The 16,842-nt window shown below is 41.8% G+C and overlaps 1 protein-coding gene across 1 annotated transcript in view; it reads left to right on the top strand.

The window, feature by feature from the left end:
• Positions 1 to 3,651: 3,651 nt before the first annotated feature.
• The window catches only part of OLFML1 (olfactomedin like 1), a 34,148-nt gene continuing 20,957 nt past the window's right edge, over positions 3,652 to 16,842 (top strand). The window contains exons 1-2 of the mRNA XM_049781054.1: positions 3,652 to 3,865; positions 6,375 to 6,663. Coding sequence (XP_049637011.1) covers positions 3,752 to 3,865; positions 6,375 to 6,663 — 403 coding nt within the window. The 5' untranslated portion in view covers positions 3,652 to 3,751. The remainder of the gene's footprint in view (positions 3,866 to 6,374; positions 6,664 to 16,842) is intronic.

Below are 16,842 nucleotides of genomic sequence, written 5' to 3' on the forward strand. Positions count from 1 at the left end.
TCTAAATCATCCTACTTTGCAAACTCAAATTTTTATCTTTAAGTACAAGGAAGAATATAAACCACAGTGTCTTTATCATACAGCCTCATTTAACAATGCCTGCTGTGGCAAGTTTCCCAAAGAGTTTTTCTTATAGAGGGAGGAGATTGATAATGTGATAATTTTACTGAGTAATTTTTTGTGAAGGATAAGGATATCACAGTGATGCTCAGATGCTAGTCTTGTCTGTGCTTAGGAATAACCCTGGCTTTGCATGGGGGATCTTGTGAAGTGCTGGAGATTGAATCAGGATCAGTTGCATATCAGGCAAGTGCCTTAACCCCTATCTCTTCATACCCTCAAGTGAATTTTGTTGCTATTTTTGGATCACATCTGGCAGTATTCAGGGTTTACTCCGCCTTTGCACTCAAGAGTTACTCCTGGGGCTTGAAGTTTATTTGAGACGCTGGGAATCAAACCTGGTTAGCTGCATGTAAGGCAAACTAAACTATACTAAACTAAACTATGCTATTGCTATACTCACTATACTATTGCTCGGGCCTCTCAAGTGAAATTTTTAAAATGAAGATTTAAAAGGTGGAGTCAACCAAAGTTTATTTAGTTTAGGAAGTATTTGAAAAATGTTTCCTGGGCACTGGAGATATAGTAAAGACATTTTCTTTACATGCAGTCAATCCTGGTTTTATCACTGACAATCCAACATGGTTCCCAGAGCATTGCTAGGAATAATCCCTGAACACAGAGCCAACACTATGCCCTGAGTTCTGTCTGATGTACCCGAAACACACACACAAAGTACACACACACACACACACACACACACACACACACACTCATATACAACCAAAAATAAGTTTGTTAGACATAAAAGAAATTTTTTGTTGTTGTTTTGTTTATTTATGAGTGATCCCCCACCCACTGTGCTCAGATTTTATTCCTGGTTGTAAGCTCAAATATCATTCCAGATAGTGCTTGGGGGACAATATGGAGTGCTGGGGATAAAACCCAAGTCAAAAAAAAATTAACAGAACCAGGCACCAACTTGTGACAAGTTGATATGACAGCCTGATGACAAGGAAACATCAACAACTTGATCTAAGAGTAGGTTCCCCTACCTCATCACCTAATGGTAAAATGAAATCAGATGAAAGTTTGTCCTTGGATCTGTGCAGAAACCAAGAAGACTGACTTTGACAACCGCAACTGAGCAGAACTTTTCCTGGGACCAAAAAGAAAGACCCTAGCCTAGGTTTGGGACTAGGATTTGTGCAAAAACCAAGATTTCTAATTCCAGAGGTCTGACTTTGACAACCTGTGACTGAGCAGAACTACTAGAACTATAAGGAAAGAATCTATCCTATGCTCTGTCCTAGGATCTGGGCAAAAACCAAGATCACTAATTTCAAAAGAATGATTATAGTAACAGTGATGGAGCAGAACTTCTGGATCCATAAAAAGTGACTCTATCTTAGACTTCTTCCTATGATTTGTGCAAATACCAGGATCTCTAATTACAGAGGACTGATTTTGAGAGCCACGTTGAGCAGAACTTTTCCTGGCACTATAAAACACACCTTGGGATTTGACAATAGCATGTCAGGACCCTGTGTTTGTTCTCATGATAGTATGCTTCAAGGGTGGAGAAACCCTGTATCTCTTTGGTCAAGGAAAGTTTCTTTCTAATTTTCCCAACGCTTACAGTGCCTATGCAAAAACAACAACAACAACAACAACAACAACAACAAAACCTTGACACACCAGCCCCCTTCCTTTTATTTTTTCCTCTTGATGTTGTTGTTTTGTTGCTATTTTTAGTTGCTGTTGTGTTTTATGTCGTTGCTTAATCATTTTGTTTTTCTCTTAATCATCTTGTCGTTGTTCAATCATCTTGTTCTACCTCAAAAATTGAGAGGAAAAAAAGCGGTTGGTACCAGGAGCAAATAATCACATGAACACTGAGTGGAAATAAAAAATGATCAGACCTAAACACCAAACCCAAAGTCAATGACAACAGAATCAAGATAACCCAATCTACAACAAGCTATACACAAACTGCTGTTACACTAGCAGTGTAGGGGGTTAAGTTTTGTGGTTAGTGATGCATGCTGGGAACAGGGGTGGAGTGAGGACATCACTATTGGTGGGAATGGCCCTAATTCACTGTCACTATGTATCTTAAATATAACTGTGGAAGATTTGTAATTTATATTGGTCACAATAAAAATTATTTTAAAAAAAGAACCAAAAATGCAGCTGGCCTAGAGGGAGGTGTGGGTATGGGTGGAAAAAACAACAACAACAACAAAAACAACAACAAAACTCAAGCCAGTCAAATCCAAAGCAAATGTGCTATTGGTTTGGTCCCAGGAGAAATTATTCTTAAGGATGAGGAACCAATGTTGTAATTTTGCCAGGAAGCTATAAAGGAAGTGTTAAGGACTGAGGTCATGTGAAAGAAAGATAGAGTAGTATCTAATAGAAATAAAAATATTCATGGGTCACATCGGAATATCCTCAGTCTTTATGTGCCTCTTAAAGGCACCAATGCAAACTCAGATATTCTGATTTCTGGTGAAACTTCTTTCTACATCCCTTGGGTGCTACAACCTTCCTCCTTTGGTAGATTAAAAAGAACAGTGGGTATCCTGGGTCCTCCATAGAAAGAGAGATTGGGGTTAATAAAGAGCTGGGCAATCAATGCAGAAAATATAAGATTTTCTCCTGAGTGCAGAACTATCCTTTGAGAATTTTAGGTATAACCCAAATATCAAAATAAATAAATAAATAAATGCAAGCTTTTATCCATTTGGCCTAGGATGTGACTTATCTCTAACTGAACCTGGTTGTTAAGAGTTGGAGAAATTGAGCTCTGAGTGGAGCCCTGTGCATTCTTGGCCTGCAACTATAGTGGAAGGGAGTTTTACTCCTAGGGACTGAGACCTGAGAGACTCCCTTACAGAAAAATTCCCAGTGCTTGGCTTTGGAAGCAACAAAGCTAAGATAAATAGTATTACACCTCTTAATAAAACTCTTCTGAGCTGATACCATATAGCTCTTACTGTGTGTCTGGAGGCCAGGTCTATAGCCATTATATCTCTATCTCTTTCAGAGGCTGTTAATCTGGGGCATTGGTTGTTCAGAGGCAGAGGTACAGTAGATTTTTAATTTATTCTTGCTGTGCCTTTAAGAGTTTCTGGAATGCCAACTGTGTCTGGAGGAGGGGTGGGGTCTCCCAACAGGACTTCTGGGAAAAGGATCCTGGAAATTTTTGCCAGAAACTGAACTGTGATTCAAACTCTGAGAAATTGGGGGTGGCTTGAGTTGGGTCAGGCCTGTGATTGGAGCACAGAGTCCATTAGGGAGGAGGCAAGGAAAAGTAAAAAGAAAAGAGCTTGGGAGAGGGTAGATGCTCCTTTGCCCCCAAACTAATGCAAGTTCACCAAGACTGGGAAGCAACACTAGTCTAGAGATACCCCCTAAGTGTCAAGGGTGTTGACTATAGAACCTGGAAACAGAAAACCCTCCACTCCAAGTAGGCCTGCAAGGCCTCCCAGGGAATGACTTGCCAACAGCTGGACTTGATCACCAGCTTGCAAAGTGAGATCATGCATCTGGGGGAATAACAAGCAGGCTCTGTTTGCAAAGGCCACAGCACCGACCAGTAAGCAGCAGACCACCATTGGAACCTAAATCTTCTTTATCAAGAAGCTCTACTTAAGAGATCCCAGCCCCACCGGTGGTTTGCAGAACGATGGCACCTTCTGCTTTCCTGGTTCTGATCCTTGCAGCCTTTCTGCCCCTGCCACTGTGTGCACAGGACCCTGCCATGGTACACTACATCTACCAGCGCTTTCAAGTCTTGGAGGTATGTAGTATCCATAACCCTGAAATGAGCTCCCCAACCCCCACCCACTCCAGAAATCACCTTATCTTATCCACAGTTGTCTGTCTGAATGCATTTTCCACAGACTGTCAATAATAGAAAGCCCACAATTACATTTCATAGAGTCCCAACTCCAGATTCTAGGCTGCTTACTCCCAAACCTTGGGTAAAATTCACTCTGGTATGATCCTCTTTTCATCTGTAAAGTGGAGGCGGGGGGGGGGCGGGGGGGGGGGACTAAAATCAATCTCCTCTGGCTATTTTGGAGACGTAGACAATTCATGCTCATTATATTGTCTGCCATAATGGTAAATATCTAAAATGTTTTATATATATTTTTTGCCTGAATAGTTCTGTTTTTAGAACATTAAAATGAAAATTTGGGTACCTTACTTCATGTTTTACCACATCAGGATAAGAGGTTTGGAATCATCTTTTTGTCTTTTTATCACAAGCCATTAATTAGGCCGCTGTAAAAAGTCATGGCATCACAATACCAAGAAAGTATCCTAACAAACAGGAATTGGATTTGGAAGTCAGCAGATTTCAGATGTTTTTTTGTTTTGTTTTGTTTTGTTTTTTAGTGTGACCCAATAAAACAAAAAACAAAAAAATTATAGAAAAATTAAAAAAGGGGGCCAGAGCGGTGGCACAGACAGTAGGGCATTTGCCTTACATATGCTAACCTAGGACAGACCTTGGTTCGATCCCCTGGTGTCCCATATGGTCCCCCAAGCCAGGAACAATTTCTGAGCATATAGCCAGGAGTAACTAATTCCTGAGTGTCACTGGGTATGGCCAAAAATAAATAAATAAATAAATAAATAAATAAATAAATAAATAAATAAATAAATAAATAAATGAAAGAAAGAAAAAAATGGTTCAAGAGCCAGCAAGATAAGGCTCTTGTCATGCATTCAACTGATCCAGGTTCAATTTCTAGCACCCCATATAGTGTCCTCTGAGCACTGCCAGGAATGATCCCTGAGCACAAAGCCAGGAGTAAGTTATGCACACGACCATGTCGTATATCTCAGTAGTTGAACATTTTTCTTGCATAGGTCAGTCCTTGGCACCACACACACGCACACAGACACACAGACACACAGACACACACACACACACACACACACACACACTACTTTTCTTGAATTGGAAAAATAGCTCAGTGGACTATGCATGACTATCATGTGAGGAACTTGAATTCAACCCTTGGCACTACAGGGTCCCCAAACATCACTGGAGCAAACTCTAAACACAACGCTAAGAGTGACCCTGAACACTACTGGGTATGTTTCTCCAAACAAAGCAAACAAAAATGTTAATTGGTTGTAAAATATATACTAGTTGGTATGGGAATATGTGCCATCAGGGAGGACCTGAGAAAGAGGTATGTAAGGCTGGTTTGATCCCTAACATCACCTGAGTACTTTTTTTTTTAATTGTTTTTGGGCCACACCCGGCGTTGCTCAGGGGTTACTCCTGGCTGTCTGCTCAGAATTAGCTCCTGGCAGGCACGGGGGACCATATGGGACATCGGGATTCGAACCAACCATCTTTGGTTCTGGATCAGCTGCTTGCAAGGCAAACACCGTTGTGCTATCTCTTCGGGCCCACCCGAGTACTTTTAAGAATAATGTCTGGGGCCGGAGAGATAGCATAGAGGTAGTGTGTTTGCCTTGCATGCAGAAAGACTGTGGTTTGAATCCCAGTATCCCATATGGTCCCCTGTGCCTGCCAGAAGCAATTTCTGAGCATAGAGCCAGGAGTAACCCCTGAGCACTGCAGTGTGTGACCCAAAAACCAAACATAATAATAATAATAATAATAATAATAATAATAATAATAATAATAATAATAATGTCTGAGCCTAGAATCAGGAGTAAGGCCTGAGAACCAAAGGTATGGGCCCAACCCCACACCCACTAAATGTTACAAACAGGAACCAGAGGTGTGACTCAGTGTTAGAGCACTTGCCTTTTATGTATGAGCCCTGATTGATCCCCTAATTGTAAACAAACCAATATATAGTAAAATTACATTTAAAAATATATATTGTTCTACCTTTATGACTAAACAGAAATGTTCAAAACATTTAAAACAGATTTATTAAATATCAATAACACATTGAAGGAGTTTTAGTGGTATATATCTCCCCTTTTAAAATTATTTGTAATTTAAACATTATTTTATTTTGTTGTTGTTGTTTTTGTTTGATTGTTTGTTTTTGAGTCACACCCAGAAGCACTCAGGAGTTACTCTTGGATCTGCTCTCAGAAATTGCTCCTGGCAGGCTCAGTGCACCAAATAAAATGCAGGTAATCAAAATTAGGTCCATCCCAGATCAGCAGCATTAAAGGCAAAAGGCCCTAACACTGTGCTATTGCTTCGTCCCCCTAAACATTATTTTCTATGAGTAATAGCTATTTATATATTACTTGGGTAATTTAACTGTCAATAAATAACTTGGTAATTTACTTTCTGGCTGAAGAGAGGACTGGAAAAATGTACCCAGACCACAAGGGCTTTCATTCAAGACTTCCGAGAGTTTTCCAAAAACATATCGGCCATGGTGGGAAGATGTCAGAGTCACACCAGTGAGTATAAGAGTGCAGTTGATAACCTGGCACTGAGGGTGGAGCGTGCTCAGCGAGAGATTGACTATCTGGAGTACTTACGAGAAGCCGACATATGCTCGGAATCAGAAGATGCAACATTGGCAGAAAAGCTCATCCAAGATGTTGAAGATGACAAAAAGATCCGCACTCTGCTGAATGCAAGTAAGAGAATGGAATCCTTTCTAACCTACTCAGAATAGAGAGTTGCAGGTCAGGGCCAGCTTTGTAGGGAGAGTAAGTACTAGATGTATGTGTGCTCATGTGCATTAATGGAATCCTTTCTAACCTGCTCAGAAATCTTGTCAAAAAATAGATTTGGGGGCCAGAGCGATGGTGCAAGCAATAAGGCATCTGCCTTATCTGCGCTAGCCTAGGACTGACCGGGTTCAATCCCCTGGTGTCCCATATGGTCCCCCAAGCCAAGAGCGATTTCTGAGTGCATAGCCAGGAGTAACCCCTGAGCGTCACTGGGTGTGGCCCAAAAACAAAACAAAATTTAAAAAAATCTTTGAAGAAAATGTATTTTTCTGGAGGTAAGGTGCCTGCCTTGCCTGCGCTAGCCTGGGACGGACCGCGGTTCGATCCCCCGGCGTCCCATATGGTCCCCCAAGAAGCCAGGAGCAACTTCTGAGAGCATAGCCAGGAGTAACCCCTGAGCGTCACAGGGTGTGGCCCAAAAACCAAAAAAAAAAAAAAAAAGAAAAAGAAAATGTATTTCCTGAAAACATTTGTCATTTTAAATTTCCACCTAAGGTTGTAACACTTGTGTCAGGGTCTCAGCTGAACTAAAGCATTTCCTGGTAAATCTGGGTTTGGTTGAGGTGTGTGGTTCCAGGTTTTTTCGAGGGAAAGTGGTTGGTTGGTGGGTTTTCTCTGTGCTTTGGGAGTAAGCAAGTTTCTGCAAAATGTTCCAGTTCATGGTCTCAAAATGAAAATGGCCTTAGTTATATCTCAGTGCCTGCAACTGCAGTGCATTACTATATTGTATATGATCAAGATGGTTATATTCCAGGAATTTGGCTCTAATCTTATGATCCATCAGAATCACTTCCTGATCATTAAGGATAATGTGATAGAAGCTCAAACTATAATAACAAGTATCAAACAGCCAAAACAAATGAGAAGAAAAATTTTCTGTGCATGAGTACATTTTTATTAAAATAATAAGAGAACCAAGTCCCCTAGCTCAGGCTGTATTCTAAGCTGGTTTTATGGCAAACTGAAAATTTATTTATATGTTAATTATGTTCTCCCTCAAATGTGTGGAAACTTTATCAGGGAAACAAGCCATACATAGAGCAGTTGCAAGGGCACATTCTCAATGTAACCTTTATGAGGATCACAAGAATCCTTATAAGAAAGGCTTAATTAAGGTAGTACCTGATCTGCTATTATAGGACGAAGTTAGAGGGAAATGTGCTGAGGCCATTTTAAGTGAGAATACAAGTTAATAGAGCTTTGTGGGACAGGTGAGTGTGGAGAAAGCACCTGAGAAGTTTCCAGAAAACTCTTGATTGTGCCTGCTAAGCTAAGGATGATGGAGAAACTATAGCTCAGGGTGGGGAACATGCTGCCAAAGGCTGTGTTCAGCCTTTGTAACCATGGTATCTGGCCCTGGAACATAATGGGACAGATACAGATGCTTCTCATTGGCTGCCGCCGCCCATCTGCTTTTATTGTGGGACCCATGAATGATGTTATAAATATCCAAATGGCCCTTGGCAGAAAAAATTTCCCCACACCTGCTCTCAGGAAACACTTTTTGAGTGGGAGCATGAAAGCAAAGAACAGGACAGGTTTCAAGAGGGCAAGCCAGTCAGGGAAAACTGCAGTTAGCTGAACAAGTGTAGGAGTCTTGAAGTATCAGAGAGATGAGACAAGAAGATAAATTTGACAGCTATTGAGAATTGGCATCTATGTGGGTTGGTGACTAATAGTTAAAAGTAGAATGAGTAAGAAGGATGAGTCAGCATATTACCCTATTTTGGGGCTAAGGCTTTTGGAGTGTTATTCTATAAAATATTCTGGGGATTTTTTTTTTTTTTTGTAAATCAAGGTAGTTTTCATTGAAACTTATTTAGAGAGATGGGGGAAAGGGAGAATTGTGTGTTCAGGAAAGAAAGAACATAGGCTTCTTCTGAGTGTTTATAAAGATGCAAAGAAATTGAGACAAGCAAGGGAGGTATGTTCAAGAGGGAACACATGCTTGAAGAGCAAGCCTCAATAGTTTAAAATGTGTTGAGAAATAAACTTCAATGGGAGTTTTAAAGCACTTGCTTTTTTTTTCTTTTCCTTTTCTTTTCAGAATGTATTATGCAGGACCTGAGAGTTAGAACAATGGGAAGGGAATTTGCTTTGATCCCCTGCATTCCAGATGGTCCTTCTAGTATGCCAAGAGTGATTTCTGAGTGCAGCAAGATGTGGCCCCAAAACAAAACAAAACAATGTACTATGTCTGAATTTTTTTGGGCCACACCCATTTGATGCTCAGGGGTTACTCCTGGCTAAGTACTCAGAAATTGCCCCTGGCTTGGGGAAACCATATGGGACGCCGGGGGATCAAACTGCGGTCCTTCCTTGGCTAGCGCCTGCAAGGCAGATACCTTACCTCTAGCGCCACCTCACCAGCCCCCTGAATTCTTAATCTATTTGCTCGCCGCTTATTTTTTGTTTCCCCATCTAAAATGTCAGCTCTGAGAGAGCTCTATCCCAATGCCTATAGTAGTGTCAATGTCCAACAAATAGTAAATAAGAACTTATCAGATGAATGGGTGCATAGAGAAGAAAGGAGGGAGGGAAAAGAGAAAGGAAGGGAGGGAAGGAGGGGGGATGGAAAAGGAGGAAGGGGGAGGAAGAGAGGAAGATGGAAGAAAGGAAAGAAGGAAGGAAGGAAGGAAGGAAGGAAGGAAGGAAGGAAGGAAGGAAGGAAGGAAGGAAGGAAGGAAGGAAGGAAGGAAGGAAGGAAGGAAGAAAGGGAGGGAGGGAGGGAGGGAGGGAGGGAGGGAGGGAGGGAGGGAGGGAGGGAAGGAAACTGTCAGCCCAGTCAAAGGGATTTTTAAAGCTTGTTGGAAAGAGAACATCTTTTCTATGAGTCAGGTAAGAAGAGCCTTTTCTAAAGTATGAAGCAGCTCATTGAATTGATCAAGAAGTGGTCTTTTAGAATCTGGATGTTTTCCTAAAATAAGCCATCTTAATGGAAAATAGCTTGGAAGAAGATCAAAGAAAGGACAAGGATGAACCAACAGGTGAAAATATTCCCTTTGAGGAAGACTGGGTCCTGGGTGACTAAGTTAAAAAATACTTGAACAGAGGTACCAGGAGTCAGGCAGGCTCCAATATGGGTGCTGGATTAGATCCCTGAACTGAACCTGGTTCCCAGATACCGTCACTCCTCAGGCCTTAAAATAGTTTCTTCCACTCCCTCTAGACATTGGAAGAGATCTTGAATGAAAACTTGCTACTTTTTTTCCTTTCTTTTATTATTTTAAAAAATTTTCTTCTCGTGCTTTTGTTTTGGATCTTACCTGGCAGTGCTTGGAGGCTGTCATGGCTCTGTGCTAGGGAGTAGGTGCTCCTGGGGATCATTTCACACAGGGCTCAGGGACCATGTTGTGCTGTGAATCAGACCTGGGATTTCTGTTTGGAAAACAGGTGTTCTGCCCTTTGAGTTTTTTAAACTTTGGCCTTTTTCTTTTTTTTTTTTTTTTTAATTTTGTTTTGTTTTGTTTTGTTTTGGGGCCACACCCGGCGGTGCTCAGGGGTTACTCCTGGATGTCTGCTCAGAAATAGCTCCTGGCAGGCACGGGGGACCATATGGGACACCGGGATTCGAACCAACCACCTTAGGTCCTGGATGGGCTGCTTGCAAGGCAAACACCGCTGTGCTATCTCTCCGGGCCCTTTTTTTTAAATCTTATCCTCTGTCTTACTCCTCAAACACTGCAGGCCCAAAATACTCACTCTCCCAGTTCTGTTATAAAGTAAAATGTAGCTTGAAGCCTTCAGAGGCTTCTGCTTCCATGCTTGAATGTGTGTGGCTGAATGGTCACATGTTTCACAGTAGAAACAGAGACATAAGGAAGTCCTACTTTCACCTATTCTCCTTGCAATTTTTGCTGGACCTTCTCTTGCATCCTGTGATCAACTTTTTGTCATATAGACTTTCCTACCATACAAAATTGGCCAGATTAGTTCTCTGTGCATGTATTTTTAATGTCTTTTGCCATCAGTTAGCATGACAAGAAAACTCTATAGAATCTCTTAGATTTGTATATGGTGAGGGTCCTTCAAAGAAATGGCTAGGGTGACCATATGGGATACTGGGGATCCAACCGAGGTCCATCCTAGGTCAGCTGCATGCAAGGCAAGCATCCTACCACTGCACTACCGCTCTAGCCACAAAATTCTTTTCATTTTGTCTTAAAAAGTTAACTACTGGGGCCGGGCGGTGGCGCTGGAGGTAAGGTGCCTGCCTTACCTGCGCTAGCCTAGGAGACGGACCGCGGTTCGATCCCCCGGCGTCCCATATGGTCCCCCAAGCCAGGAGCGACTTCTGAGCGCATAGCCAGGAGTAACCCCTGAGCGTTACCGGGTGTGGCCCAAAAACAAAAACAAAAACAAAAAAAAAAAAAAAAAGTTAACTACTGGGGCCGGAAAGGTGGTGCTAGAGGTAAGGTGTCTGCCTTGCAAGCGCTAGCATAGGACAGACAGCGGTTCGATCGCCCGGCGTCCCATATGGTCCCCCCAAGCCAGAGGCGATTTCTGAGTGCATAGCCAGGAGTTATCCCTGAGCGTCAAACGGGTGTGCCCCCCCCCCCAAAAAAAAGTTAACTAGTGAGAGTGTTATTCCATCATACTCCCAGCTACTTCCATCCCTCAAAGGGAGGGAGACAAAGCTTCTTAAATATTTTCTGCTTGCAACCTCTTTTACCAAAATAAAATTATTTTATGTAGTCTCCGTTATATAAGTATGTAAAAAGGTATCAGGGGCCAGAGAGAAAGTACAAGGAGTAGGGAACTTGCCTTGCATGCAGCTGACCTAGGTTCAATCCCCATATGGCCCCCCCTTGAGCATCAGAGCTACTTAAAAATAGAAACATATTTAAAATGGGTATAAAAATCAAACATGCACTGATAAAAATAAATCTTAATAAATATATTGTAAAATACCCCACATTTAATTCTGTGACCTCCATTTGGTTGTTGTGGCCCACAATGAAAGAAGCTAGGATGTAGTATATCATATATGTATATGTATATGTACATCCTAGCTTCTTTCATTGTATATATATTCTCAAGATATTATGGTATCTTTGGAACTTGTGGTGCTGGTCTGCTCAGTTGAGATCTACTAGCTTTATACACTTTATACATCTTTCTGAGATTCAAGTGACACATTTGTATTGACCAAATTTAAGGATTATGGATTAGGTAGAGACCATGAGAAACCTACCTCAAATATTTTTTTCATACAACCCACTCTGCCATAGACAGTTCTTTAGAAAACCAAACAGCGGGCCCGGAGATATAGCACAGCGGTGTTTGCCTTGCAAGCAGCCCATCCAGGACCAAAGGTGATTTGGTTCGAAACCTGGTGTCCCATATGGTCCCCCGTGACTGCCAGGAGCTATTTCTGAGCAGACAGCCAGGAGCAACCCCTGAGCAACGCCGGGTGTAGCCCAAAAACCAAAAAAAAAAAAAAAAACCAAACAGCAAACGGGATGGAGAGATAGCACAGCAATAGGGCATTTGCTTTGCACGCAACTGACCCAGGATGAACCTGGGTTTGATTTCCTGGCATCCCATATGGCCCCCCGAGCCTGCCAGGAGTAATTTCTGCACACATAGCCAAGAGTAGCCCCTCTGAGCACTGCTGGCAGTGGCCCAAAAACAAAAAACAAAAACAAACGTCAAAAAACAAAAAACAAAACAAAACAAACAAACAAATAAACAAAAAACCAGGGCCCGGAGAGATAGCACAGCGGTGTTTGCCTTGCAAGCAGCTGATCCAGGACCAAAGGTGGTTGGTTCGAACCCCGGTGTCCCATATGGTCCCCCGTGCCTTGCCAGGAGCTATTTCTGAGCAGACAGCCAGGAGTAACCCCTGAGCACCGCCGGGTGTGACCCAAAAACCAAAAAAAAAAAAAAGGAAAGAAAAGAAAACCAACCAGGACAAAAAAAATGATACATCTTGGGCCAGAGTAGTAGCACAGAAGGTCAGTTATTTGCCTTGCATCCAGCCAACCTGGTTTTAATCCCTAGCATCTCATATGCCCCCCCTCAAGTACTACCTGGAATGACCCCCTGAGCATAGAGCCAGGAGTATCCCCTGAGCACTACCAAATGTGTGTCCACCTCCCCCCCCCAATGATGATGTATCCTCTTTGGAAAATTCAACTTTATCTCACAGGTTACTGCTAGGGAATGTGTGAGTATCAGTTCACATAGAAATACTTGCTTGAGCAACTGTGAAGACCTGGATACTGGAGATAAGTGATAAAATAGAGTTTTTCTATAATCAAAACATTTTCTATAAACTTGCTCTCAAGTCTTCAACCTTCATTTGGAAATGATCTCCAAATGGGGGGCTGGAATGTTAGTACAGAGGGTATGGTACTTGAGGTTTGATCCCCAGCACCCCAGAAGGTCCTCTGACCCCAGCTAGGTCAATCTCTGACTACATTGTCTTGAGTACACTCTGAGCATCTCTTGGTGTGGCCCAAACTGCAGCCCCTCAAAATAAAATTCCCAAATGATGTTCACATGAAGGTCACATCTAAGAGATGTTTTGTGGTTAGGTGACCCTCATAGAATTATAACTTAACACACACAAATTAGAGTCAAATGAATGAAAATTATTAGAATATAACCATCCGGGGGCCAGAGAGATAGCATGGAGGTAAGATGTTTGCCTTGCATGCAGAAGGATGGTGGTTTGAATCCTGACATCCCATATGGTCCCGAATCTGCCATGAGTGATTTCTGAGCGTAGAGCTAGGAGTAACCCCTGAGTGCTGCCAGATGTGACCCAAAAACAAAACAAACAAACAAACAAGCAAAAAAGAATATAACCATCTAATCTATGTTTAAAAATTATTCCAAGTTGTTAATTCTATAACTTTAGTTTCGGAAAAGGAAAGTTTGGTTTAGGAAGCAGCACAGTGGACTAGAGCACAGGATTTGCATGCAGGAGCCCTGGTTTGATCCCCAGCACCTCTTGCATCGCTGAAGTGTTCCCACTAACTCCCATCAAGTTTTAAATTGTACTTGTCAATTTATAACACTGCACAATTCAGATACCCAGATTAATAATTTATCCGAGGGCCAGAGCAGTGGCACAAGCGGTAGGACATCTGCCTTGCTTGCACTAACCTAAGACAAACCACAGTTTGATCCCATGGCATCCCATATGGTCCCCCAAGCTAGGAGAAATTTCTGAACACATAGCCAGGAGTAACCCCTGAGTGTCACCGGGTATGGCCCAAAAACCAAAAAAAAAAAAAAATTTTGTTTTATCCAACTAACAGTATTTGACAAATTCCACAGATTGCATTTGGGGGGGGGGTGTTTCGGGCCACACCCATTTGATCTCAGAGGTTACTCCTGGTTAAGCACTCAGAAATTGCCCCTGGGTTGGGGGGACCATATGGGATGCCAGGGGATCAAACCGAAGTCCTTCCTTGGCTAGCACTTGCAAGGCAGACACCTTACTCTAGCGCCACCTCACCGGCCCCCAGATTACATTTCTATGTAGACAAAAAATATTGGGGCCGGAGTGATAGAACAGCGGGTAGGGCACTTGCCTTGCACGCACTCAACCTGAGTTCGGTCACCGGCATCCCACATGGCCCCCCCCCCGTGCATGCCAGGAAGGCGTCCTGAGCAAAGCTAGGAATAGCCCCTGAGCATAGCTGGGTGTGGTTAAAAAAAGACAAAAAAAAATTAACTTTTTATAACTTGTAAATGATATGTGAAAAATTCCCAAAGGCATTCTAAAGAAGTTATTATAAAAGTTTTATTTCCTGTTTAGTCTACCTACTCTGATTGCAATAGTGCAGGCAAGTGACCCTCTCCCTATTGAATTAAATAACAGTCTGTAATTAGTTAAATTTAATTAATTAAATTAAAGTCTGTTGCTGCAAATGTATTTGGATCTGGAGGGGAAGTTGTTTGGGTAATACCCATGGGCTTGGGGGCAAATTCTGACTGAAACCCCAGCAGGGCAATGGCTGTAAAATCCATTCAGGTTGTCTAAATTGCTCATGTCTCACATTCAAAAGCTATTAAAAACAATACAGAACAGGGGCTGGAGAGATAGCATGGAGGTAAGATGTTTGCCTTGAATGCAGAAGGATGGTGATTCGAATCCTGGCATCCCATATGGTACCCTGAGCCTGCCAGGAGTGATTTCTGAGCACAGAGCCAGGAGTAACCTCTGAGTTATTAAATATTAAAATAAAATAAATAATAATAATAAAATAAAAATAAAATAAAATAAAAATATTAAAATAAAATAAAAACAATACAAAACAAACAACAAAAAATACTCACAGAAAGTGAAATAAAACATTTGTGTATTGACTCCTAAAATGTGATGGATGAAACAAAACATTAAGAGAAATATAATTTGTAATAGATGTATTTACATAGGGAATACATACACATAGGTGTATGTTCAGTGCATAATGCAATGTGAATGCTTGCCTTTGCCTCTCTCTTCTTTTCCACCACACATTTCACTCTCCTTTCCCCCCTGAAGTTGCTGCATTTATGAGGCCAGCAATACTAGAGGTATATGTTTAGTTTCCTGTGCACTCCCTTAGAGAGCTTCATGGATCAGTGTGCTGAGTAAATTTCTGGTTATATCTGGAAATCTGAAATCTGCAAGGCCACTTCCAGTACTATCCTTAAAGACTAAATATAGATGTTAAAGGAAGTCTCAAATTTGTTCGAGTTGTTTGCTTTTGGCCTCAGGTAGAGAGAACATCCATTCATTCTCTTAGGGTGCAGTCATTGTGCATTTATTCACCAAATAAATTCCATGTATACATTGGCAATGTGCCAAGCATTAGCACTGGCAAATTGAATAGCTAGAATAACAGCTGCATCATTAAAACCTTATAGCCAGGTAGAGAATACATTTAAATAAACTCATAGCATCTGGACAATGATTGCTCTGATGGATCACAGAAGCTTTGGGACAGCATTAGCTAATTATATAGGGTCAGAGGTGAGAGAAATAGGTGGGTGGGACCAGAATCTGGAAAGAACCTTTAAGAGTTGATATTTTATGGACAGAGTGATAGCATGGTGGGTTTGCCTTGCATGCGACTGACACGGGTTCGATTTTCTGCATCTTATGTGGTCCCCCGAACCTGCCAGGAGTAAATCCCTGAGTGCTACCAGATGTGGCCCTCAAACAAAAACAAACAAAAAGAGTTATTTTAAAAGGACTAAATAGGGGCTAGAAAGATATCACAGTGGGCAAAGTGCTTGTCTTGCAGATGCCTGACCTTAATTCAATCTTCAGGATCCCTTATGGTTGCCTGCACACTTCCAGGAGTAATTCCTGAGTGCAGAGAATAGAGTAACCCTTGAACATAGTCTAGGGTGACCCAAAAGCTAAAAATAAATAAGTAATTCATTGATTAGCTGGAGACCAGCTTACAGAGCCCATCAAGCAAATGGAACAACTTGTGGAAGCACATGACCAGGTTAGGAGGAAATGAAGGTGCAGAGATGAAAGTAACAAACAAACAAGAGCAAGTTCCCCTGCTGACTTCATTGACACTTTGCAGTTTTGGAGAGCAAAAATAATGGGAATAGTAAGAGATAATACTTATTAAGTCAATATATTGCTAAACATCTTTATAAATCATCTAATTGAAGCAACAACCCTAGTGATAGATTACTTGCTACTTTGTAGATATGAGTACTGAAAGGGTATGCTGCTTTTAAAGTTTATTTGTTCCGTTTGTTTTTGAAGTCACATCTGGCAATACTCAGAGCTTACTCCTGGCTCTCCACTCAGAAATTACTCTTGGCGGGTCAGAGAAATAGCACAGTGGTAGGGAGTTTGCCTTGCATGCAGCCAACCCAGGACAGATGGTGGTTCGAATCCCAGAATCCCATATGGTCTCCTGAACCTGCCAGGAAAGATTTCAGAGTCAGGAGTAAACCCTGAATGCCATCAGGTGTGACCTCCCCCACAAAATCACTCCTGGCAATGATCAGGGAGTCATATGAGATGACAAGGATTGAACTCGGGTTGGTTGTATGCAAGGCAAGCACTGTACCTACCTTACTATAGCTCTGGCTCTGCCCCATTTTTTTTTTTTTTTT

This window comes from Suncus etruscus, chromosome 9 (assembly GCF_024139225.1).
Source record: "Suncus etruscus isolate mSunEtr1 chromosome 9, mSunEtr1.pri.cur, whole genome shotgun sequence".
Taxonomy (NCBI): Eukaryota; Metazoa; Chordata; class Mammalia; order Eulipotyphla; family Soricidae; genus Suncus; species Suncus etruscus.